Below are 27942 nucleotides of genomic sequence, written 5' to 3'. Positions count from 1 at the left end.
TTATCACGTGTAATTTGGAAAGTTATTATCAAACTCAATTCTGCTAAATCAATTTTTTTTTTGCAATGCAATCAAACACAACCATAGTCATGTCACTAATCACATTCATTATTTTGATTTTAACATTGCAGATTTAATATCAACTGACGATCAATTGATACAATACGCACTAGCAGACCAATTGTGATTTAAATTATGTCCACAAAGTGTTAAGCTCCATCAACTTTCATAGGAAAGATTTCATACGACAATTAAGCACCATCAATTTCAATTGCACAATTTAAACAATTAAAAACCGATAATCTCTTATCTCTTATATTATAAGCTTGCTAACATAAGCTAACCCTAAACCAAATTTTTTTCCGCTCTCATTTTCTCTTTCTTTTTATTGCAGCTTACAATAAAACCTTTCAACCGCTAAAACATGTGCTTCAATTATGAAAAAATTTAGGAATCCGTTAACTCTGTTTTCAATAAATTTGAACGGCGGAATTAATCACAATTTTTATTTATTTATGGATGTCTACTTAAGTTTATGTTCTTGATTGTGTCTTTAATGTTTTTTTAACCTCTAATTATCATCAAATTTTTAACCTTTAGTTATCGGCAATTTTTTTTTAATAAGTAAACAAAATGATGGGGTTCCAAAATTATTTAAAAAATATATAAAATATAAAATAAGCACATAAACAAATATAGAATAATTAGTCGATGAAATTCTCTATACTACTCTTATTGAAAATGCTCTTAGAATTTTTGTATTTTATTTTTTATTGTTACATATTACAGCTAATTAGACCTATGCACCGCATGGGTCAAAGTTCTAGTCAAATATTAATAGAAATAGAAAAGGTATATCAATCATTAGTTGACCTAGTAGTGATTGACACTAAATTTGGCAAAAAGAACTACGGATTGATCCCCGTAAATACGGTGGTAAAAACAAAACAAAAAAAAAAATAGAAAAAGTATGAAAAAGAGATTTTTTTTATTTTTTTTGGTTTAGTAGCCTAGCGGGTAAGTGAATAAGTAGAGTGTCTGGTGTTCGAACTCCGACTTCTACATAATATATGTGATGTCTCTAACAATTGAGCTAAACTTACGAAGATAAAAAAATAATCAATAAAAATCTCACAAAAACGACAATTTACGCGTTAAATACATGTTAATAGAATATTAGCTTCTAATCTAAAGAAAGAAACTTTTACACTTTAGATGAATATCTATATATTAAAAATTAATAATGGATTTTGGAAAAAAAAATTAATAATTAATTGATTGTTAACTATTTAAGGGATTTAACTCACTTGGTTTGGTCTAACCTTGAGTATTTGAAGTATGCTCCTTTCAAAATCTCAGGTTTGATTCTCCCTGATGTTAATTCTGGTGGGCTAGTTCATACAAAGCAAATAAAAACTCTAACTTTAAATGGACCCCCTCCCCGCGCAAGTGAGTGGTAGAATTGGTTCTCTCGAATTAGTCGATCCTATGACCGAATATCGAGTTTTAAATAAAAGAAATTATTTAAGGGATTTGTTTGATCTATTCATTATTATCATAATTCATCCGATCTATCCATCTTGCCAACCCTACCGCCAACCATAACAAGCTTTTCTCCCTTTTACCGTTTTGTCTTTAACCAGTTTGCTAAAATATGTATAAAGTGCAAAATCGGGTCTAAGTCAAACTCGGCGTCGAGCCGACTAACTTAGACATCGAGCTCGGCCCATTAGTATGCTAGCCTAAGGTCACATGTCTTTGCTTAACAGTCAGAAGATGATACCTCTATAATTGTCGACATCATAATGATTGATATTTACCGTATGATTTTTTCAACCGTTATTCCAACAACCATCAACGTTGAGGCCGCGAGATCCGCCCTCACATTGAGGGTTTTGGCTCCACGTTGGGGCTATATATATTCTTCCCAAGGAGAAAGGTCGAGTATTGTATTCTTACTCTCTTAAACCTCTCACTTCACGCAAATATTAAGTTAAACGTCAAATTGTCTTTCAAGTACACCCCCCCCCCCCCCCCTCACATTCATCGTGCGAAGAAGCGTCTACCATCTAAAATCATTCTGGTTAAATAAGATCACAACTAATGACTTCCTTCCAAATTTTTGCACCAAAAATTACAAGAAGAAATAAAATAAATTATTGATGATCATTTTCTTTTTTTTCTTTACTCTAAAACATAATATTCATGACAACTTATGAACTTCCAAAATGGACACCTCTTTGTAAAAAAAATAAAATAAAAAAGGCAAATGCTAACATGTGCCCAAGGGCACATTTTAAGGTGCATTTAATTAATTAATATCTCACTTAATTTACTTCTTTTTTGGTACATTCTCACTTAATTTACTTTTTTTTTTGACTAAACTCACTTAATTTACTTCAAAAATAGTAATAATCAACTTTATTAATTAAAATATATTGTCACTATATTTATTACCCATTTAAAATAATTGGAAAGACAAAATATGATATGCTGCCAAATTTGATTTATGATCACATGCCTGGTAATACGACCACAATTATATGCATCCAATTTTTTTTTGGTTTGTTAACAATCAGATTTATAGTACCCCTGGTAATACTTCATTTATGCTAACTTGTATTTTTTTTTTCTTTTCTTTTCCGGTGAACAAGATCGAGTATTATAGTATTATGTTGTAATGATAACGATTGTTAGTACTATTTTAGCTTTTGAATTGCTAATATGTTTTAGAATTTTATAATACTTACTATAATTTAATTATTTTTTCAACTTAAAAAAAAAAGGTTTGACAAAAGAAAAAAGTTTTGTAGAATTTTTTTTTGACCAAGCACGTCATTATATTTGGCAAGTATCATATTTTTGTCTATGCATTTTTTAAAATAGGTAATAAATATAGTGAACCATATCTTTTAATTAATAAAGTTGATTCTTGCTATTTTTGAAGTAAATTAAATGAGATATTAGTTAATTAAATGCACCTTAAAATGTGCCCTTAGGGCACATGTTAGTAGAACCCAATAAAAAATGGACACCCTTTTTTGGAAGTTCATCACGAGTTGGCAATCTTCATAGAAGTAAATAACCTTAATTAATTGAAGCATTTTCCCAAAGTGAACTCTAATGGTTAAGTCACCTAAAACATAACGATATTAATAAACACAAATTATGCATAAAAGAGTCGATAAAGCCAAAATATACATGTCCACAAATCTTAGTTCAACTGACAGAAATGTCAAAATTACTATTTTACTAGGTTGGACATCATGACCAAGATTCGAACTTCAATCACTTCATTTTATATGTGTGAATTTCTAATAACCTGTCATTTTTTTCTACTAAAATATCCAAAATGTACACTTAAACTTTTGGCCTATGATTTGTTTCCGTCCAAAATGTACACTTAAACTTTTAAATCCATCACGCACAATTTGACTACTAGTGCCCTCTCTAATCTTCCATCTTTGGAAAGCCAATTCATGATATGTGAGTATGATGCAGATATTGGTTTCGGTCACAATAACTGATAAAATTTTGCCACTAAACAAATTTGTAAGTGAAGTACTACCTCTATCTTAAAATATAAATAAAAATTGATTAACAAAAATTAATGCATTTGATTTAAATTTTATACCAAATACATCAAATTTTATTATCATGTTTTTACTTATATGTTGTAATGAGTAATAGTTAATTTGTGAATACAACTTATAAATATACTCATATGGCTAATTGCCATTTGTTATTGGGTAATAGTCTTCCCCTTCTTTCTTTACTATTTCGAACCCCCTACATTTTATTTACTGCACATGTGGCTCAAATGTCTCTCTTCTGAAATGCACACATGACCCAACTTTTTCTTACGCGCCCAAGATTTATTTTATGATTTGTACTTTTCGCACCCCCTAGATTCACTCAGTCACCCATGAAATTATCATAATACCCTTCCCGCTATCTACCTCTCGAGCAGATGCCCGCCTCTTAGATAGCGAGGGTCAAAATAAGTGACCGTTTGGAAGTGGTTTCACCCCCTAGAATGTATTTTGAAAACACAACGTTCGCCTTTCTATATATATATATATATATATATATATATATATATATATATATATATATATATATATATGTGAACCTTCAGACAGAAACAGTACACACTTGCATCAACTTGTTTTTCCCTCTCCAAACCCTTGCTAAACCGACAATTTTGGCCAAGGAGGTGTTTAAGGTCACAATCCAACCATCAAAGAGATCGACGACCATCCCAGTGAGTTGAATGCAAAGGTAATATTACTCTAAAACCTTTCTCTTTCGTTTTGCAAAGCATTTCGTTTACATCACGTCAAACATATTTTGCTGGTAGAGTTCGCTCCATAAGTAGCGAGCATGCATGAAAGAGTTCGCTCCCTAGGTAGCGAACATGTCTGGGACTGAAATTTACTGCTCTGTTATTTCCATTTTAATTCAGGAAGTGTGATGGATGATTCAAATACACGCAAAGTAGACACTAAATTAGGGAGTGTGACTGAACAAGGTAATGTTGATGAAAGCCGCCCGACGAACCACGCAAAGTTGTGCCTCTTCCTCTTCCCCTCCACCTCCTCCTCCTCCTACAATTGATAGTCTTGCACCCCTAGTTCTGGATCCGCCACTGTCCTCGACAGGATTCGCCGATGGTTTGAAATCAACGACTCGATAGATCCTTATCATCGAGATCTTAGGTTCGAAAAGGATCGCTTTATTGGTGATCGCTCATATACTTTAGAATTTGATCGGATATATACCCAACATCCAATAATTCAATATTATGTTCTATTTAATATTAATTTTACATGAATTTTATAAGCACTAGAAAAATTAGAAGAGTAAGTAAAACCCTTAATTATAATTCCAAGCATAGCCATGTACAAAAGATTTCATAAAAATTCGAGAAAAATAAACAAGTAAAATCAAAACAGAGTAAGTATAAATAAATATTGATCTAAGCAGAAAAGAAGTTATTAGAAGCAGCAATAGCAAACTGAGTTTTGGGTTCCAAAACACACTGAACAAGTTGCTTCTTCTCATTCTTCAACTTAGAAACCAATAGTGAATAACAAGAAAACATGTTAATCTCCCATGTTTCTACAGCAGCACCACCAGAAGCAGCACCTGTTGATTTTAAATTCTTGACTCTTCTCTCATACTCTTCAGCAACTAACATAGCAATGTCAGACATAATGTGAATTGATGATGATTTGTTATATGTGGTTGATTGAAATGTTGGAATATAATTGTTTTTTGGTTTGATGAAAAAGAGAAAGTGATTGAATAATTATTTATAGGAAGGAACTTTGGGAAGTGTTTTGGATAAGGATGAGGAAGAGGTTGGAGGCATGATTAGGCCCAATTGTGAGTGAAAGTGGATATGCTGTGGTTTGGTTTGTGAAACAAATAAGTTTTCTTGTGGGTGGCGGCACATTGTTTTTGTTTGTGTTGTAAAAGATGTTTTCTCTCCTCCACCCCGGTGATTCTTTTATACCCCATGAATTTCCAATTTTATCCTTGCAAAAAACTTCGGTTTATAGAAACCGAAGTTTTTTTTGCCTTGAAAACCGAAATTTACTCTGAATTTGTACTAGAAAAAATTCAGTTTCTGCGAACCGAAGTTTTTTGTAAGAGCAAAATCGGAATATTGGGGGTATAAAAGAATCACGAGGGGTGGGGAGAGAAAACATCGTTGTAAAAAGACAAAAAAGTGAGGCATAGGATTAGGACGTGTTTGGGTTGGGTGGGTGGATATTTTAATAAGAAGAAAGTGGGAGCGCCCATTGAATTTAAAACGTGAAAAGTGGGGTAGAGGGTATGTAACCTTGATTTGTTTTTGTGTTATGTGTGCCGGGTCTCTTAGTAAAACAAATAAGCTAGTTTATAACTTATTATATAAGTTTAGAGCATCCACAATGGAGCACTCCATTTTTGAGTATTTAAATGGTCCCACATAGGCACATCATCAATTTATTATTTTTTTAATAATAGTACCTAATAGGTACTCAACCCCTCCAATGGAGCATTTCTTAAAAAGTTATAAAATGGGTCCCATCAATAACTCCACATCATTAAAATTTGAAATTTAATTTAAAATAATATTGCCAAATTAAATTTTTTTGAATATATTAAATAAAGTGGGTCCCATAAAAAGAAGAGAGAGAGTTCTTATATTAGAAGTGGTACCTATTAGGTACTAAAATGTGTTGTGCTCCAATGGTGGTACCTAATAAGTACCATGAGTACCTAATAGGTACTACACCATTGGAGATGGTCTTATAAGCTTGTTTTAAAAAATTAGAAGTATCTGATAACAAACTTTTTTTTACTAGCTTATAGTTTTTTTTAGATGCTATTTCAAGTACGTTTTAGCTTGTAGCTTATAACTTTTTACACTTTATTCCATTTATACCCTTTAATTTAATAACTAATCACTTTAAAAAAGAAATTACCCACTATCAATTATGTCATTTTATATATATTAACCACTTTAAAAGCTAATTTTACCAAAATTTTAATTTTAATTAGCTAGCTTTTCAGTTATCCTATCAGCTATAAGCTAGCTTTTCAGCTACCAGCTAACTTATAACTTACTTTTACCAAACAGACCCTATATATGAACATGGCGACATACATCAGGTGGTCACTGCTCGTTCACGGTAACCTACACTGCCCACCGGGCACATGCCCACTATCTTTTTTGTGTAACTAGAAGGCTTTGTCTAATATGAACGAGCCTTCAAGTTGTGCATGGTGCACAAGTGGCGATTTATATTATAACGAATACAAATTTTACAAAATTTATTGTTGGATTGAAAGTTTATATCATATAGATCATCTATAAAAATTTTGGAATTTTTTGAAAATCATTTGCTATGTTATTGAGACTCATCAAAATTAACGGTTTATGGGTTTTTATTGAATACCGTTAATTTTGATGAGTCTCAATAACATATCAAATCATTTTCAAAAAACTTCAAATTTTTTTTATAGATGATCTATATGATATAAAATATAAACTATCAATCGAACGATAGATTTTGTAAAATTCGTATTCGTTATAATATAAATCGCCACTTGTGCACGATCCACAACTTGGAAGACTTGTTTATGCTCATGGAGTTACCATTAAAACGAGATTAACCTTGCTCTAGCCGACTTTGTAAAATTTTACTTCCGTTAAAATATGGGGACTAAATATAGAGATTAATCTGACAGTTAATTATTTTAGTATAAAAAATTCAACATTCATGCTGTGTTTTCAAACTTCTCTTGGTGGATAGTCCTCTCACACCTTTAAGAGTAACATATCAATGGTCATTCATTAACCAAAGCATGATATATATTCGGAGGAGAAAACACCATCCTGAGATGCAACGTTGATGATCATCATTATCACGGAATTTTATAATTTTAAGGAAATGACGAAATGATATAACATGGACGATGAGAGCACTGGCATATAAATTATGGTTGAGCTTTGGCATATAAATTATGGTTGAGCTTGAGCTTTTCTTTGTACCGTGTGTGTGATGAAGAAGAAGGAAGTTTGAGGTCTGGAAATCGTTTTGCCCGACTCCATAGTAGCCGTCAAATGTTCTTGCGTGAGTTATTTAACTATTTAAGTGATATCAGACTAGCAACGGTATACCGAACACTATTTAGATTCGATCCTTTCTGTTGAACTATGGGATGCATAGTTCCCCTGCATAATTTGTACTATCATAGAGATATAAATTCTTTACAACACCTCAAGATACTCCCTAGCCCAGACACGTCTATTTTTGGGACTAAAGTCATGGTCAACTACAATCTGTGAATCTTTGTGGTTAAATAAAAGCTACAATCTGTAATCAGATTAAGGCAAGGTCACTAGTTAGTTATTTGTCATGTTCTATTGTCTTCTATTGTTTATGTTTATGCTATAATAACTTTTGTTTGTTGACTTACGCGACTTTCTTCTCTTATTAAATTTCTACTCGGCTTTAATTTGGAATGAAAAGAGGAATAATACTTCCTAGCATGGGACACAGAATAGGACCACTTAGATTAGAATAGCATTCACAGAAATGTTCTAACATAGAGTAGAATCAAACATTGAAGAGATTACTAGTTGACAACAGTCAAAAGATGGGCGCCTAATTCCATTTTTTTTTAAGCACCCTCTTTTTGTCATCCCTGTCTCTTTCGGTATAATAAGAGCCTACAGTTTGTGTTGGGAATAATGCCTAAATATCTTTTTTGGAAGATTTTATATTTAAATATAGTTTTATATTTATATTTGAAATAAAATAATATTAGGGTTTATGATTTATATTTCTGTTAGAATATTTAAGATTTGTTTAGAATTTATTATAGGATTAGTTTCTTTTTTTTTTCAACTAGTAACCGACCCGTGCGATGCACGGGTTTGTAGAAACTGCATTTATATAACAATCATGGTTGTTGCCAACCATGGATGATATGGATCAAATTATGCTAGCAAGAAGCATATGGATATTAATCAAATTGGTAACATCATTGAACAAACAAAAAGCATTAGGGATTAAAAGTTAAATAGTAGTAATTATGGTACATGTCCTTACATTCATCACCAAAATGGTCCTTAAAAGAGTATGACCTTGATATTGAGATCCACTAATGGCAAAAAGGATGGAAATTAAATATTGTTTGGTACATTATAGCATAAGTTACAAAACAGATAGAGGAGTTAGAGTTGAAGGATAGCTAGAGAGAGATCTAGAGCATATAATAGTACTGACTTTGGTAGAATTTCTTCCGATTGCTGGATGTTGACGGAGCATGCAGGGTAGTTTTAGCAACAATGAAAGGGGATAGCTTAAAGTAGATAGTCCTATTGTTAGATGACTTAGTAACACCGAATTTAACAACTACACCCTCGGACAGTTTATGTACCTTGCAAACATCTCCTCATTGTCCTGAAATTTTGCAGCTGATATAAGGGCCATTGTCAAACTTCAAATCACAGTGATCCAGGTGTTACCAAGCCAGTCAATTAATCTGAGTTTAGTCTCTTCATTAGGGAGTGCATTTTGACAGAAACCTCTCCAATAGATTGTCTGTTGAATAATTAAACAACACAACATTTAGTAATGAATACAAAGTATTAAAGATATTGTAGCATGAGAAATGAAACATACCAAAGTCCCAGTCTCAACATCAGGAGCAGTGAGGGTTTTTTCAAGACTGTGGGTAAAAACTTTTGGAAGGACAAAGTAGGGAATAGGTCCATTTGAAGTTGCTTCTAGGAAAGGTTTTTCCAACACAAGTTTATATGGGGGAGTCCTATGAGGATAGGTGATTTCCACACCAGTAATGTATGGTACCCGAATAAAGAAGACAAAAGGACTGATGAACAAAAGAGTAATCCAAGCGCCGGCATTGATGTTATAGAAATCTTTCAATCGAGACCAGCCATGAGTGAAATAAATCTGTGAATTGTTCTTTTTGAATACAGCTACTTGGATTTGATTTTCGTTAATGTCCTGTAAAAGAACTGTATCACCAATGTACTGACCAATGACGCTTGCATATATTTCCGGTAGTTTTCCTCGATTCTACATAATAAGCATAACATTAGACCATTTCAGCTTTATCATTAAATATATTGTAGCAATGATGTGAGTGTATATCCACTCTACATAATAATCATAATATCAGGAGCAATGAAATGGAAAGATGGTGAAATGATCAAGAAAACAAAACAGGTAGGCCAAGCTAGATTGGCCTGGATTGATTGAAACTGAAAATACTAATTGTGAGTTCACCCAAGTCTAGCAATTAAAAATGACATTTTGCTATACTATTTAAAATTTCAGAACTGATCAACAGGAAACATACCAACTAAGACATTGATGCTTACCTTCATGGGATTGTACTCCATATACCCTGTTCTTGTCATCATGGAGTAAGGACGAATATCAGAATTAATCTTGTCGTAGCGATGGTTCATATCTATACAATAAAAAAAGTTTAAAGCAAGAATAAGGACACAACAATTGTTTTTGAAAAAATAACAAAGAATCATAATCTCAAACCTATTGCAATGTGAACCTTCGAAAGCCAAACTAAACAAAACCGATCAACCAACCCCCCCCTTACCCCAACAATTACATAACTTGTGACCGGTCTTTTAAAATTTGAAAGAGGAATAATAGAAAGGAAATTGGAATCAATAATTTTGATAGCAAAGTTGTCAATCTATTATTTCAATTGAACTGACAAAAAAAAAAACTAATTGAGTGAAAACAAAGATATTCTTTACCAATAGTCACACTTCTTGTTATAAGAAGCATGGGGATTAAGGAAGATCATATCAAACCTTACAATAACAAAAAAAGTAACTTGAGTCAGGATATGCATTGCAACTTTCAAAACTATAAGAAACAATACACTACACCACATAAGAAATATCAATACTCTCTCATCCTCTCTAAAAGGTATTTACAACAAAAGTAAAGCAAAGGATTAGGTACCAAGGTGGCTATTTTACATTCGATAATGGACTATCAAAAAATAAAAAATTAGGTCCAAGCAAAAACAAAACAGAAACAAATATTAGATTTAAAGAATATCAGTTGTGTAGCACATACTTTCTTGTTAAATCTAAATTAACAGAAATAAAATCGCAAAATATTAACCTCTTCGCATCAAAAAGATTGTGGTCGCGAGTTTTCACCACTTACAAAAAATGACAATGATTGCATGAAAATTTGAAGACTCATTGAAAGCATAAGAAGCCGAGTGATCAGAAAGAAGACAACGATTGCATGAAAAATTAAAGCAAAAGTAAATTATACAAAATTTGGAATGCAAAATATATAACACCAAAACTTATAAACTTCACATATACTTTCTCTGGAAGTTTCTCTAAGCATCATAATACTTTTCAAAGTAGGTTGGTTACACATGAATATTATCCAACTTTCCTCCCTAAGTGAAAGAATTTTTTAGAAGTATCAATTTGCACAATGAGAGTTTTGAAACAATGAAAACTAAAAATCCATCATACATAGGAGAATGATAAGGAGTGTAATAAGTCACTCCACAATACACTGCCATATCACAACAATAATGGATAAGCAAGCAACCATGAAGGATAGACCAAAGAGGACTATAAAGTAAGTGTTTTTCATTTTCTTCAGGCAAGTATACGGTCATAGCAGAATTGAGCAAGGGAGGAAATTTTCAAAAGATAAATTTATGAAAACAAAAAATGTTTATGGTTCATCTAAAACTGGACTGATCACATCATAATCAGTAGGCTCAAATTGCTTATACAGCCAGTTTTCAGCAACTAACAAATAGGTCTTGTATGTAATGTGACAACAACCATTAAACTTGAAAATGATATAATATACTACCAGGCATTTTTCGTACAACATACCTTAGTGAATATAATATAACAATTGAATCTAAAAGAGACAAATTAGACATCTATCTTCCAAAAAGTTCATTTGTAACATTTTTTATTGTAGTTCAAGGGCAAAGGAAATGCCACGTCCTTGGAAAAAATTCATCATTGCAATTGTTGAATGTATAACTAAGACATAATTTTTTTTTTAAACTCAACAAAAACATTAAGATATAAGAGCCACTTATAACAAATTCATCCTCTGCATGAGTTTCAAGCTCAAGCTTCATGAGTTTCAAGCTCAAGGCAGTTCCGTCTTGTCAAGGTTATTGTGCACACATGCATATGACAAATTACTACCTGTAAGCACATTAAGAACAAAATAAATGCTATCATCACCCATAGCCACTGCCAGAGCACCATTTTAATTTATAGGACCAATGTCCTTCAGGACATATTTGTTCTTCTCCCATTGCAGACATGACAGAAACCGGAATGAACATAGATTTGTAGAACCAAATATCTCAAGCATAACACATAAGAGGAGAAACCTTACAAAGAAATTCTAATAGATTAAAAGGAAGTTATAATAAATGAAACCTAGAAAAGGGATTATTAATTGGAGAAACATATGCAGAACACAAATTATTGATAAGTAGTAAAATGCAAGGTAACAAAAGCATACTTTGGGATGAGCAGGTGGTTTTCCTTTTCTTTTATCCTTCTTTAGCTCAGGCTGGTATACCATAGAAGCACCAACTGTCATACTTGTTCTCCCTCTGTTAAAAGGAATTTTCTAAAAATTAGACAAAAATTAACAAATAGATGTTTGGTTTCAGTTTTGGGTTAGGTAAACTGGTGAAATTAATTAATTTTGACATGATTGGAGATGTCCTAAAATAGAATTAATTATGTTATAGAACTTATTCTAACCTTAAGCTAGAATTTGTAGCTTTCCCTTTTACATCAACATAAACCACTTGGAATGCATAGCAAAGTTAAACAAATTATAAGTATATCCAGAAAAATGATGTCACCAAGGACAACAAAATTAAAAGGATCTACATGCATCTAAGTGATCTAAGTGTTGCATAAGAAGTAAAGAGGTAACATAAGGAAAATTATACAATATGATATATGTTCAATATGATATAGGTTCACCCCTGGCAACCAAAATTCTCACTCTTATTTTCCTTTCTAACTCTTCATTCCCTAAAGTGTAGTTGCACAGCCCCATGAGATGAGCATCAAAGTGTATGGACTACAATTAATTTAAGGAATAATTATTTGATTGATTTGGTATAAAATTGAAAATTCAACATTATTGCACATTACCGTAAATTCCAGATATGACATTGTGACCTCCAGGAGCTTGATCACCGGAAAGAACAACGCCAATCTTCAACTTCCGATGAGGAAGCGATTTGCTTGAATCTGCAGGAACCAAAGAAGCAGAAAGTTGTCCGAACAAAAATGGAAGCAGTTTCACGATCTCATCTACATGCAAAGATTGAGAGTTAGAGGGAGAGAGTAGAAAACCAGATCGAGTATAGATCGAAGAGAATGAAGATCGAGAGAGTAGAAACCTGGATTGCCGGCGGCGGAGCTTTTAGGACCGTCGATAATGGCGAACGGTGATTGAAGAAGTTGGATTGAAGAGGAAAAGGAGAGATTTCCGCCACCGCCATCTCCGGCCGGAGCACCACTGCTAGCAACTCCCTCCTCTGCCAATCTCTCTCTCTTTCTCTCTCTCTCTCTCCCTCTCTCTCTCTCTCTCTCGTTTTTTCACTTTCCATGTTCTGTATTTTTTTTCTGTCAAATTCCCCAAATATGAAGAAGAGAGGCAGCAGCTCCTAATGTGTATTTAGGTTTCATTTATCTGATGTCAAACTCACTGTTTGCATAAACCAGCAAACAACCCATTGTTTGCATAAACCAGGAAATTGATCATTGCATTACATCATGATGACATCATGCCATGTGACCAGCCAATTGTTTGCATAAACCATCAAATAGAATAAAACCAGAAAAATAGAGTAGAAAAAATGGGAGAGAAGACAGTTTTGAGTTTATGAATGCTTCAATACAATACTACATGTTTCTTACATATTTAAGCATAATACATAGCAAAACACAGCTTATACTTTGCTGAGATGATAAGATATGTTGTTCACTGACACAAGTAAAACATTACCAACAAAAGTAGATAAAATGATTACACCCATAAACAATAAAATATTCTAGAAAAGTTTTATAGGTCAATAGTCAACATGCAACCAATTAGAACAATGCAAGAGCAATGATTACATCATGTGATCATAGTTAAAATTGTGAATGTGTACACATACATGATGATCAAAGCACTAGATGTTAGGATACATTGATATATCATATGAGACACATGATGAAGATCAAACTTCCTAGTTTGGCATTTGTATCATGATCATTGAATGAATGAGTTATAAGTGTCAACACATGATTTGCCATGCTTGTATAGGTGCCAAGTAGTGATTGGGTGAAACCATTAGGGTTTCAAGGGAAGCAAGGAGCTAGGGTTGAACCCTAAAAGGAACCATGGAACCCTAAAAGAAACCAAAAACCTAAAGATGAAACCCTATAGATGGCATTTGGTGATTGGGCAACATAAAAAAATGTATGGTTTTGATTGGACAAGGATTTAGGGTTTGCATTTGGTGCTTGAAAAACCACTCATCCTTTAGTATATAAAGATATTTGATTTGTTTTTATGTAGCTCTATAAATAGAGCCATAAGCATGATGAATAAAACATGAACTTTAGTTTTCTTCATATAACCCTATACTTGGGGAGAGTTTTCTCTCTAAAATCACATCCTACCAAATTCCGCAATACCAAAAACACAAAAAACCATATCAGTGGCATCAGAGCGCTAAGGTTCAGATCTGTGAAGATGGAAGAAGATGATGAAGACGAAGAAAAAGAAGAAACCATGAAATCAACAACCCATAACCTTGATTGCATCTTTATTATGAAGATGTGAAAAAGAAGAGAAAAACAATCCATAGCCAAAAACCATAACCATAACCTACACCTTTCATACGTTATATGCGAGATGATTTCATGTATTATATAACCCATAACCATAAAAAATACATGAAAAAAGCTCAAGTCTCATATGAAGTTGTAGAAAAACCATAATCATAACCTGCATCTTTCATATGTTATATGCGAGATAGTTTCATGTATTATATAACTCATAACCATAACAAATACATGAAAAAAGCTCAAGTCTCATATGAAGATGTAGAAAATAACAACATCTATGGGTAACATCCTATTGTTACAAGAAACATACTCATTCGTAAAGAATGTAGATGAATAAAAGAAGACAACAACAAAAACAAAAATCAACATGAATCTCACGCTGGATACAAGACAAAGATATTCAGTTGAGGATGAGTGTTCAAAAAAAAAAAAGTTTTTCAGCGCAAATCTCAGATCGGATACAACAAAAAGATATTCAGTCAAGGATAGGGGTGATCGTATCCGAACCAATCCAAAAGTAAAACCGCAAATCGAACCAAACCAAACCGAAAACCGCAAAAACCGCATTTGGTTTGGATGTATTTGGATGGCTTTCTTACTGAACCGCAAACCGCAAAACCGCAAACCGCAAAAACCGCAAAAACCGCGGATAACCGCAAAAACCGCATTAAGTTACTATTATATATTTATATTCCAATATCGTAAAAGAAAATATATTTATATTCCAATATACATGCTCAATTACCAAGTCAGTCGATCAAATTAATCGAACTTCAAGTTGTTTTTATTTTTTGTACTGAAATTTTATTTTGGTGTTGTAATGTTATTTTAAATAAACAAATTTTATCGGTACCGTGATGTTATTTTGAAAATTCAATTTTTTTATATATTTAAAATTGTAAGTTACTATAATGTTATTTTGGATAAATAATTTTTGTTGGTACTACAATGTTATTTTGGAACTTCAATTTTTTATTTTTTTTTATGCTTAAAATTGTTCGGTACAATCGTTATGTTTTAAACCGCACTAACCGAACCGATCCAAACCACATTGGTTTGGTTTGGTTTGGTTTGGATGACTTTTTAAAAATCAACCGAACCAAACCGAACCGCATGCATTTTTATCTCGCGGTTAGGATGACTTTTATGCTCAAAACCGAACCAAACCGCACCGCGATCACCCCTAGTCAAGGAGGAGTGTTGGGAATAATGCCTAAATATCTTTTTTGGAAGATTTTATATTTAAATATAGTTTTATATTTATATTTGAAATAAAATAATATTAGGGTTTATGATTTATATTTCTGTTAGAATATTTAAGATTTGTTTAGAATTCATTATAGGATTAGTTTCTTTTTTTTTTCAATATTTGATTTGTTTTTATGTAGCTCTATAAATAGAGCCATAAGTATGATGAATAAAACATGAACTTTAGTTTTCTTCATATAACCCTATACTTGGGGAAAGTTTTCTCTCTAAAATCACATCCTACCAAATTCCGCAATACCAAAAACACAAAAAACCATATCAGTTTGAACCTTAAAAAACCTTTAAAATACAGTATCGTTAATACTATTTTGATTTGATATTCACTCACTTTTAAGATTTTAAAATCGTATGCATGAAAGAAAAAAATATCAACAATCACCAGAGGTAAGTGAAGTGGTAGTAATACTGCAATAGTCAAATTAAAAAACTAGGATTATGATTTTTCTCTCTCGTAAATTTAAGACTGCCTTGCTCAATATAATGTAGCATTCTAATTACGCAATGGTAAACACAAATATGAATTAAAACAAGTCCTACATAGGCCTCCTTATAAAGTGAATAACAACATAGAAGTTTAGTACTGAAAAAAAAACAACACGGAAGTTAGAAGCCAAATCCGAACACAACAATACAGAGGCTTGACTAAGCTAAATTCACTTCTTCCTTTTTTTTGGTGGCTGCAAAGCTTCCTCATCTTCATCCTCTTCGTCTTCTTCATTCTCTTCTTCATCAACAGCTTCCTCCTCGTCTTCTTCTCCACCCTCTTCCTCATCGTCGTCATCCTCATCGTCGTCCTCGTCTTGGTCATCACCCTCTTCATCATCTTCCTCTTCTCCATTTTCATCTGCCCCAGCAGCGCCACCTTCAGGAGCCTTCTTTGGGTTGCTCTTATTGTTGGAATTGTTTCCATATCCACCTCCATCTTCAGATGACAATTCATCTTCCCCTTCTCCAAATGCACCATCCCCATCATCATCATCTTCGTCTTCATCTTCGTTGCCATCCTCTCCTTCAGCATCAAGTTGCTTGTCTTGAGTTTGGGTTTTACTCTCTCCTTTGGTTGCAGGCATGTTGGTTAACATTAGCGCATAGAGTTCCTGCAACCATTTTATCAAATATTAATGTTGATGCATCCAATAATATGGAGAACAAGTGTTGATAATTATGTTTGATAAATTAAAACAAAAATTGCAACAAAGAATGCAAGACCCTCAAAGAACATTTTCAAAGAATAATATCTTAAGCCATAAATTTCATGAGTGCAAATCTTAGTATTTTACTAGAATGTTACACCTCTTTGTCCTTTATTATCAACACTTTGTCACTCTCACTTATAAAAAAAGGGAATATATATAAACAATATTCAATGTGTCCATTTATGCAATTTTGTGTATAGATGTTTCCAAATTACTGCCATTTAGCTGATGTTTTAAAAGTTACTACTAAAAAAAATATAGTATTAATTAGAGATATAGTTATAAAAAAATATAAGAACATATATGCAGAATTTTTAATATAGTGAATTAGAAAGAGAAAAAAGTTAAAATGCCAAATACGTGCCTAGCAATTTAAGATGAAGCGCTCGTCTTAGACATAGAAATCCATCATCAACTTCACTTCATAATACTATTATATATTGGTATAGAACACTTTTTCCATGTTACCTTTTCACACATTCTTTTTTTTTTTTTTTTTAAAGATGAAGCCCTCGTCTTAGACATAGAAATCCACATTCTTTTAATTTGGTTTGCACTAAAAAAACTAATTACTATTTAAAAAAAAAACGTACGGTGGTCAAATTTAAACTCGCAAAGTATGTTTCAACTTTCAAGCAATTACTTCAAATAGCTTTACTAAAATTGAACTTTAATTAAAAAATATATTGAACTGAAATTCATGAACAAGCCCATCATTAATTTTTTTTATTGGTTACACTTAAAAGCCCATAATTAGTTTTTTTACAAGCCCATAATTAGTTGTGAAACCATATTAGTGATATACTTCCTCCAGTCTGATATACACCTCCGGTCTCATTTCTTTTTCAGGTTCATATAATTATGAATCAGACATATTAATTATTTAATAAATCTAAAAAAAGCTTTGCTTAAATATTTTTTTTTTGTTTTTCACCATCAATTGAATCTGGTTCGGAGGTCAGGTCTGGCATCAAGTGCTTTCAGCCTCCTCCAGATCACAGTTACAGGGGATCGAACCGCGATTCCCAAGGGTTTGCTTAAATATTGTTTATATTAATTATTTTTTTATAAAATATTAGTAATATATTATGCGTGGCACAAGTTGACTGATACATATACATCGGTTAATAGTACGTACCGACGTATAAGATTCGACCCGTTTTCCCCATACAGAGACCCAAAACACACGCGTTAGTGGTACGTGCTTTACGCTCAACGGCATATCCAACCGAATAATCCACCACCACCGATTATCCTCTCAACTTTTAACTTTTACTTTTACCTCACACACACACACGACAAAAAAGATATTTTTTATAGTACACCGACCCCACGTAGTATTAAACTACTCCCATAATCGCAGTTCATTCATATCTTCATCTCATACATACAAAATTTTCTTATTCTTCTTGACAATATTTTTCTAACAAGAAAACTTAAATCTTGTAAACACTTTTTTTTAATAATATTTGCTTTTTTTAAAGATTGTACCTAAAAAAATGACATCAACCTAAGTTTATAGTGAAAGAAAATTTAGACTAAATATACATCCAATTTTTGTTTATATTATTTTATCTTCACTTTATTTCAAAATTTCATTGTGAATAAGAATAAAAATTATTGCAAGAATAAAAGTGAAAGTTTGTAGAAAAGAATAAAAGTGAAAGTTTGTAAAAAAAGAATAAAAGTGAAAGTTTGTAGAAAAGAATAAAAGTGAAAGTTTGTAAAAAAAGAATAAAAGTGAAAGGCTATTCTTTAGTATAGAAAAAGGTGCGTACGTTAGCAAACACCAAACCAAAAAGTTCAAACAACCGGCGCAAAATAGATAAAAATAGCATAACTGAAAGAGGACAAGTTAAGCATCAGTATATCCGTTACCCAAAAAACGCACAGCCAGAGTCAGGTAGGTGACTCGTCAACATGCGCAAATTAGCATTTTAGTGACATAGACGCATGATAATATTGATAAAGACAAAAGCAAAACCACATAATTGATCGTAGACTAATTAAACCACTAAATAAATAAAAAAACTTAAAATTGAGAAAAACACAAATTGCTTTCAATCAAAAGATAGAGTATAACTATAGTTACTACTGTATAGATTATTATAGATAAGATTAGATCTCGTCAAGGTTGAAGCCACTGAAGAGCTTTTGACACTTTTTTTTTCAAGACTTCAAAATTAAGTGATTAAGTGAACGTTTGAAGCGACGAAGGAAAAAAGTACTTACTGGAGCCAAAAGTGTGGCTTTGACGATAGCAGAAGCTAACAAAGTTACAAGCGCTTCCGTAACGTACGTCGTCAACGCGCCATAACGGAGCGTGACCATCATCAACGATTGTTCAGTCTCCATTTCGTAACACAAATAAACAAAGTCTCTTCTCAAACCAGAAAAATCAATCTTATCCTGTAAAATAATAAATAAATAATTAATGTATTATTATTGTACCAAAAAAAATATATGATATCACCATCATCGTTAGATTTTCTCAGAATTCATGACACCTACTACTCTGCTTTTGTTTCAGAATCATGACACCAATTATTATCTTACTTTTTAAGGAAATTAACTTTAACAAATTCTCTGCACCTTAGAAAACCTAAATTATACAATATTCTCAACGAAATTAAAATTCATTAACGAAAAATTAGAGCTAATTAGGAAAAAGCATTAGAACAACAATTAGAGTTTTGCTTTTTAAAGTGAAAATTAAATTGAACAACTCAAAGTTAATTAAGTGTTTCAGCAAAAGAGAAGTAGTAATTTCAATTTTCAACGCAAAAACTGAGAGATTGAAAAACAAAGCATAAAAAAAAAAGCTTAAGTATGAAGAAAAAAGTGAGAATTAAGAAGAATTAGGTAGAAATGAAGAGAAGAGAGATGAAAGAGGTTACCAGGAAGGAAGATCTAGAGAGTGAGAAGCGAGATCTGAGAGTTTGAAGAACTAAAACCTCTGAAAAATAGGAGAAGAAGGCTCGTACATTTTGGACCGTTGGATCTTGATCGTGGAAAAACTCAGCTTCGAAATATAGAAATATCAGAGGTGAGAGAGAAAGAGAGAAGGAGACACAGGTACTTGCTCGTAATTTCTCAGCTAAGAATCGGGCAGTTTGGGCAGTGATTAGAAACTGAAGAAATGGAATTACGGGCTGCCCGAAGAGGCAGGTAAAGGACAAGTGTGGGTTTTGTTAATTTGAAAATGGTTTTTATGAGAATCATTACCCGGTCTTCACCGGAAAGTCAAGTTTTAGTAGTTTATTAATTATTTTAAAATAATAATAATAAAATCATTTTTAATTAAATATTAGTCCACACGTGTGTGAAACTTGTCACGTACGAGATTGTACTAGTACCCTTGTCTGCTAATATTCCAAATAGTTTGACCATGGTTACTTACTTACTCCACCGTGGTTTAGCTAGGGTTGACTACACCAAAGGGAGTAGGAAGGAGTAGAGTTGTTGATTTGAAATACTATCAAGCATATATTAAATTCGTAAATTAAAATGGAATAAATCAACCACAAAGATATTTTTCGGTATTAAATACTCTTAACAGGGAACCTTTAAAGTTGGAGTATAGAAAAGTTTGGATTTGGATTCTCTAAATTTAGTTTTCCTAAATTTACCTATATTCAAGTAAAAATAAATTAAGAGAGAAAAAATATTGCTTTATATAAGTTGTAAAAATTAAAATACTCTAGAATTTTGCCTAAATATAAAAAAATTAAGAAATTATGACTTTAGATAATCCAAATTTCAAAAGTTTCTTTAATAAATGAGATTAAACTTTAACCATGACATTAATTTCAACTAGTTAATAAGCTAGAAATTGTTCAAAGTGGGAATATTTATTCGAACTTTACTTTTTTAAAAATCAGATTATTAATACCAAAAAAAAGTAAAGTAAACTCTTAGTACATTATAGTGAAATAATACTCAATTTTTAATGTAAGAGGTATTCATGCGTAATATTTGATATATTTCGAATAAGATTAAACATTTGTAGGCTATATTTTAAGAGAGAATGTTAGCAAGTAACTTCAAAATTCATGCGTAATATTTGATATTCATGCATGCATTGATAATAATTTCATTATTGATAAATCATTTTTTTAGATAAAATTCTTAAAGAATGCGTTGAGACACTTATTTTCCAGAACTTTGTTGACTACCTCCCACCCATTTAGTTAATTTAGGTAGTTTTACATCAATCAATGATTTTTATCATATACTAATATTGACTTTTTTCTTTTGTTGAAACCGTTATATTAGTTGTTATGAAAAAAAAACTCTTCATCACTTCATTCCTTGTATTTCTCAATAATCTTAGGACTCCAACAAAATTCATGATTTTTTTTTTTGAATATTGTTGAATTGTCATATTATAGATACAAAATTTACATTGCATTTTCGGGAGTATTTGTTGTTGGAATTAATTTATTAATTAATTATATAAATCATCTCAACAATAAAGATTAAATCTATAATCTTACTCTAGGGCGGAAGCTTAATAAACATGAGCATGTATATAAAATAGAATTTACGACATGTTGATTTATCAAGGATTAGTATTAGGAATATCTGGATGACGAATCCATCAGATGAACTAACCACAGAGTCTCTCGGTAGTAATCCTGAAACACAAAGAGAGAGACGAACGACGAGCATCCGTTGGCTTGTATGGTTTTTTCTCAACCAGTACCCTAATGCATTGAGTTATCTTCAAATGGGGATAAGAGATTATTTGCTTATGTACGGTATATTGGGGACCATAGTCTATATATAGTGTGGTGGCCAATTAGAGTTTTTATTATTCCGAAATGAGCCATTTTGACATCCACTCATATCCAATTAATTAAATACTTAATTAATTCTAAATAGAAATCTAATTAGTCTTTTAACTTTATTTGATCACTTAATCAATTAAGGCTCATAATTGATAAATAGCTAATATAATTATATATAAAAATATTTGTCCACGTAATATTATTGAAATATTATATATTATAAAATATTCCAACATTTGTTTCAAGGTTTCTAAATATATATTTTTTATAATGAAATTTATTTATGAGAAAAAACTTTACTGAAAGCATATAGATGAAAATTTTACTCCTAGGTACATTTTTTTTGGACAAATACTCCTAGATGCTTTAAAGAAAAGTTCGATTAACATTTTATATTATTCCCACGAATTATTTGAGAGAGATATTTATGGGTAGTTAACTAGATACGTTACACTGCTTCAAAAATAACAAGATACATATTACACACACAAAAAAAAACTTAGATACGTTAAAATGAAGTTATTCCCTTAAATGGAAACTTTAGTCACACTCTTTTTTTTTAAAATAATTATTCTCATTCTTTTTCTTTGGAATAAAATAACTTTAATAAGTGATTTTTTTTTTTTTTTGAAAACTTGGTATCCGGCCTTAGGACCGACTAATTCAAGGGGACCAATCTCACCGCCCACTTGCGGGGGCCCCATTTAAAGCCAGAGTTTTTTTTTGCTCTGTATGGACTTAGCCCACCGAAATTGACACCAGTGAGAATCGAACCTGAGACCTTGAGAGGAGCATACTCCAAGGGCTCAAGCCAACACCACTCGACCAACCCCAAGTGGGTTAGATATACATTAATGTGAATAATTTTAATAAATTCATAAATAATATTTATTATTTTTTGCATTTACAAAAATTATTTACCTCAACAGCATATCAATACATCATCAAATAAAATTTACAACGAAGTGTCCATCTTCTTTTATACCTAGAACTAAATTTCATAAATTTGAAAGAGATATGAGAATGCATATTTATTTATTTATTCTAAGGAACCTATGACTATAACTTGAAACAAACTTACAATTATTAATGTTTAATCTTCTTTAGAGAATCTAATGAACATACAATGTGAATTATCTTTTTTTATTTCAACTACATTTCGTTCATACACAAGAGTTTTTTTGAAAACTCAAACGGTTTTAATTTATAAAATTATTGGACGTTTGTGATTGGTTGATGTCATGTCACAACTGCTCATGTGGCTAGTCAGAATATGATATTGAACGGTAACCAATTTTAATTAGCCATCAGAGCAGCTGTGATAAAACATCGACCAATCACACACACTCTAGAATTCTATAGCTCACTTATTTCGTGTTTCATTCAAATTATTTTTCATGGAAGTGAGGCAGAAAAAATTATTAATTTTTTATAAGGTTCGCTAGTTAAAGTGTAGTGAGTTCACACTTTAAGTAGCGAATTGTGTTTTTCCAAAATATTATCATGAGGGGCGTGACAAGTGCAAACATCAAGGTTGGGATAATTTGTTTTTGTTGTTCACTATTTAAGGTGCGAACTGAATTCCTAATTTAAGTAGCAAGCGATATATTTTGATAAATTCACATGACGAGCGAGTATTAATGTTGAAAGCGAAAATAAATTTCCAAAGAAGTGGTTTGTAAAACATTGGATCATGAAATCATGGTAGCCAACATTACAACCCATCAAAGTTTTTTTATCGATGTTTTCTCTCTCGAGCCCCCGTGTTTCTTTTATACCCCTGAATTTCCAATTTCGCCCTTGAAAAAACTTCGGTTTGTAGAAACCGAAGTTTTTTTTTGCCTTGAAAACAAATTTTAGTTTCTAAAAACCGAAATTTATTCTGAATTTACACTAGAAAAAATTCGATTTATGTAAACCGAATTTTTCTATAAGGCAAAATTAGAATATTGAGGTATAAAAGAATTACCGGGAGATAACCCGTCTTTTTTCTTTTGTCGAAACCCATAAAAAGGTTGGGTTAGAATATTATTAGCCCAAATTAAATTTGACTTAAGTGTGGATCATGGCGTATTTGTCATATGCATGGCAAAAATGAAAGTTTCACCCTACACCTCTGCACCTTTACCTTCACCCTTACTAAGTGAGTAAAATTTCCAGTTTTGCCCCTTTCAACGTTGAAAATTTTTACACCTTTATTTTAATAAAATTTATTTTAAAGTTTTAAATTATAAAAAAATAACTCACCGCATATTATTTATAATATTAAAACACTCACACTCACATAATTTATTCGTGCATAATAACCATTGGATTAAGAAAAAGAAATTTTTTTTTGAAAAGAATCAAAATCCGCATAACATGGGTGAAAATTCTATTTAATACAAATGTTTGTAATTTATTAGATAAACCCCGAAAGAAAAAATGAGTATGAAATTATTCACACATCAACAAAAAACACTGATTTTTTTTTTGGGTTAATAACACACTGACTTTTTACTAATTGACTTTCAAAGTTACTTGGATAGTCTAAAATTTTAATTTTTACAATAAAGTAGTTTAAAGACCCGTGCATTCGCACGGTCCATTGAATTTTATTCGATATTTGAGCATGTCACTATATTAATGTAGAAAATTTATTTAAAATTAAATATTTAAAAATTTGTTATATAATATTGCTAAAATATAAGTGGAATTATGGTGTTAATTATTTCTTGTAAACTTATTTATTAATTTTTTTTGTTTCGGTGACAAATAATGGCCCCGTGTATATTTTTAATCAAAAATTAGAAATTTTATTAGGAATATTTAGTAGTAAAATTTATTATATTATGATTAACGGTTAGTAGTAAACTTTGTAGTAAATATTGTTTATGTTTCGTTTTTAAAAAAAATTATTTATGTTTATTTTCTTTTTTTATGAAAAATATTGTTTATATTTTTATAGAGTATTTTTTTTTATTTCTCTATTCCTATTTTGATGGGGTTTCTTCTTATTTTTTTCTATATTCTTTCTATATTTTTTATTAACTAAACTTTCTCTAATTTTTTTATTGTTTTCTTTCCTTATTTTTATATGTAAATTGTTCTGTTTTGTTCCTATTTATAATTATAATCTGATTTGTTCATATTTTTAAGCATATCATCTTTTTATATTTTTATATATATATATATTTTTTAGTGAAATTACAATAAAGAATATAAAACTTGCAACGTGCTTAAAAGTAATAAGGATAAATTAGTAACTTTTGTAGTAATCGATTTTAATATATTAGTAATATATGTTGAAAGTTTTTTTTTTTGAAGTAGTAAATGTTGAAAGTTGTTTAAATCTTTGAGTGTGCGGTGGAGTATATATGGAAGTAGATTTTTTTTTTTGACAAACATATACTATGTAAGTAGATAGATAATTGAAAGATAGCAAAAATATGATTTATTAGCAATTAAGTGTGACTAAATTTCGTCTAAAATTTATAAGACACATAAAAAAATTCTTCTCTTTTAGTTGAATTTTCTTCGTACACAGTGGTTAAAAAATAAAGTTGATGAACTCATAGTAACCAACTTAATAATTTAAACGATCCATAATTTGTTATGTGTTAAAAGTATTTAAATAGTTGGCACTTAATTTTTATTTTATTTTAAAGAATTTAAAGGCTTTGGGATCTCTTTTTTTGTCATGACTAATAATTCCTACATTCACAAATGTGCATTGATGTGATGGAAAAATGACGTTAGCAAGTGAAGTAGCATACTAATCTGCATGATCTACCTGGTGCGCATATAATTTGTGGAAGTGGAAACATGACCGTGACTACGATAATGATTTGCTTATTACGGACAATTTTAACAAACATTTTAATTAAGAGGATATTTAATTTAAAAAGATGGGGATAATTGATGAATTTTAGTTTTTTTTTTTTGAAAATATTAAACTTCTACAATTTGTCAATTCATTATTTGATTTTTTTATCAAAAAATATTTGGATTTTTTGTAGGTGAAGCGTATATATATTTCTTGCAAAGGATTGAGGGGTACACACTTAGCTAGATAATACTCTAGGTTTAAGTTTTATGGTAAGTAAGTACGTGGAACATGTCCTTTTGAAAATGAAAAGCGTAATATATATAGGCTCCGGACGTAATCGTAGGGGTGAGATATTTCTGTCTCACGTTCTTAATTACATGGCGGTTCCGCCTCAAGGGGGATGTGTATCCCATCATGCTATGTCATCGCCCTCACTTCCTTAGGGTTTAGAGGGTATGGTCGTGTGAGCGGACCCCTTGAAATAGTTATTGGGCTTAGGCGAATTGGACCATAGTATCTTGTCCGGTACATATATTATCTTCAGTCTTTGACATTTTTTAATATGATTATCTCATTTATTTTAAGAAATATTTTAGACAAAGCGATAATCATATTAAAAAGGAGAAAAGAAAAAGGATATAATCACTGATAAATTCTACACCCCGAGCATCATCAAGGAGTGGTCTTAGTAGCTCACTAGTAGGAGCAGTAATCTTTACCAACTTTGTATTAGATGTAGCACCCAATTTTGCTAAAACATCCGCACAACGCATGTCCCTCACGAAGAGTATGCTTAATAATAACATCCCAATCCCTAGCTAAGATTTGACGAACACTATAATATAATTTGATTTGATGTATAATGATTGATCTCTTTAATAATATGTAACGAGAAAGTCTTGGATGGTCACAAAAATTTAGTCACATTTTTAGGTTCATCGTATATTTAATGTATCTGGTCTATATTATAAGACAGATACATTAAATATACAATGAACTTAAAAAGTTAATTTTTGCTTATATATTGTCACTGAGAGAGAACATATTGGCTTAATTAGTAAAATGGTCCCTTAAAGACATTTTTGGTTTCATATTGGTCCCTTAAAGAAAAAAAGGTCTGAATTGGTCCCTTAAAGACTTCTCCGTTAACATTTTGGTCTTTTCCGTCCATTTTTACCATAAACCGTTAAATTGTGTACAGGTGACACTATTGTTGTGTATGGTGAGTCAATATACTTAGTGGTACACCATAAACCTTAATAATATTTTAGTTTTATCCGTTTGATATTTTTGACAAAACTAAAACCATTAGATCTTATTGGTCTATTATATCTAATTGGTCTATTATATCTAATAGTGAACCACCAACATATGATTTTTGTTCCTTTTATTCATTTTCTTCCTCAAACCCAGATCTTGCATCTTTCAGTATTCTCCTTGATTCATTCATTCATTCTCAGATGTGCTCTACTGGGTTGTATGACAGATGAAGGTGAGTAAACTTTATGCTTCTTAACTTCATCTCTGTTTCTGGGTTTCTTTGTTTTTTCAATTTCTTCATATGGTTTCCTTCAATTGTTTTGCTTGGACTATTGGAGAAAGTTTCGGAAAGCATACTTGGACAATTTCTCAGAAACCATAAATTTTTTATTTTTTCATCATCATATCAAGTTCTCGTTGTCAATCTTTGCTAATTAACACTAATATTTCGCGTTTTTGTGTTGTGGGGATGGCAAATCTAGGATCTGTGGTGGTGGTGGTGTTGAAGAATATGAAATTGGGTGTTGATTTTGAGATTGGGTGTTGAAGAATATGAAATTGGGTGTTGATTTTGAGATTTATTTTTTCTGGGTTTGTTTTGAAATTTTAGGGATGAATTAATGATAAAGTCATGAAGAACATGAAGAAGGAATGGAGGAAGAAGATGAAGGAATGATGAAGGATGAAGAACACGATGGTGCATTGTTATATCCGGTGGACATTCAAAATCTAATGGTTTATTTTTCTTTAAAAATAACTAATGGTTAAGATTAAAAAATGTATTGAGGTATATGGTGGACCACCTACAATGTTGGTACACCTAATATATTTGGTGTTAATAAATTAACGGTAGGGACCAATGTAACAAATGATAATATTAATAAGGGACCAATCTGGACCATATTTTCTTTAAGGGACCATTATAAAACTTAAAATGTCTTTAAGGGACCAAAAGAATAATTAAGCCGAACATCTTAACAAATACATTTTGCTAAGCATAGACACATCATAAAATTTCATAGGTGTGAGTGTGAAAGGCTTGACTCTCCGTGGCAGTGGCACAACAGCTCAAGCAAAGTAAGTAGGAATGGAGCCAACGTCAGCAAACACGACATACACACATAAAAATACAAATCCTCTCTATTTAATTTCCACAACATAAAGTCTCTATTAATCCACTTTTCTACCTTATAAAAT

General features: G+C 31.4%; 3 protein-coding genes across 13 annotated transcripts; all 3 read right to left on the bottom strand.

Moving 5' to 3' along the window:
• Positions 1–4854: 4854 nt before the first annotated feature.
• On the bottom strand, positions 4855–5440 carry LOC123916115. The gene has a single exon (XM_045967487.1). The coding sequence runs from the start codon at positions 5213–5215 to the stop codon at positions 4979–4981; it is 237 nt and encodes a 78-aa protein (XP_045823443.1). The 5' UTR covers positions 5216–5440; the 3' UTR covers positions 4855–4978.
• A 3104-nt stretch (positions 5441–8544) lies between these two features.
• On the bottom strand, positions 8545–13618 carry LOC123916590. 11 transcript variants are annotated; one of them, XM_045968073.1, is made up of 7 exons: positions 12985–13573; positions 12734–12895; positions 12084–12177; positions 10310–10366; positions 9908–9999; positions 9186–9602; positions 8545–9104 (listed from the first exon to the last, which is right to left on the bottom strand). In XM_045968073.1, the coding sequence occupies exons 4-7, from the start codon at positions 10338–10340 to the stop codon at positions 9003–9005; spliced, it is 642 nt and encodes a 213-aa protein (XP_045824029.1). In that variant the 5' UTR covers positions 10341–10366; positions 12084–12177; positions 12734–12895; positions 12985–13573; the 3' UTR covers positions 8545–9002. The 11 variants fall into 11 exon arrangements, 9 of the variants coding, with proteins under 9 accessions (XP_045824029.1, XP_045824027.1, XP_045824032.1 ...); XM_045968071.1 differs by lacking the exons at positions 9908–9999; positions 10310–10366 and adding exons at positions 12332–12377; positions 12582–12659 and having other exon boundaries at positions 12985–13523; XM_045968076.1 differs by lacking the exon at positions 10310–10366.
• A 2590-nt stretch (positions 13619–16208) lies between these two features.
• On the bottom strand, positions 16209–20065 carry LOC123915728 (trigger factor-like). The gene is made up of 3 exons (XM_045966940.1): positions 19785–20065; positions 19120–19296; positions 16209–16788 (listed from the first exon to the last, which is right to left on the bottom strand). Exons 2-3 carry the CDS (start codon positions 19240–19242, stop codon positions 16345–16347), a joined length of 567 nt encoding a protein of 188 aa, XP_045822896.1. The 5' UTR covers positions 19243–19296; positions 19785–20065; the 3' UTR covers positions 16209–16344.
• Between the last annotated feature and the right edge of the window lie 7877 nt (positions 20066–27942).

Source organism: Trifolium pratense, linkage group LG3 (assembly GCF_020283565.1).
Source record: "Trifolium pratense cultivar HEN17-A07 linkage group LG3, ARS_RC_1.1, whole genome shotgun sequence".
NCBI lineage: Eukaryota > Viridiplantae > Streptophyta > Magnoliopsida > Fabales > Fabaceae > Trifolium > Trifolium pratense.
Note: the sequence above shows the minus strand (reverse complement) of the source record. Positions and strands in the feature narration are given on the sequence as shown.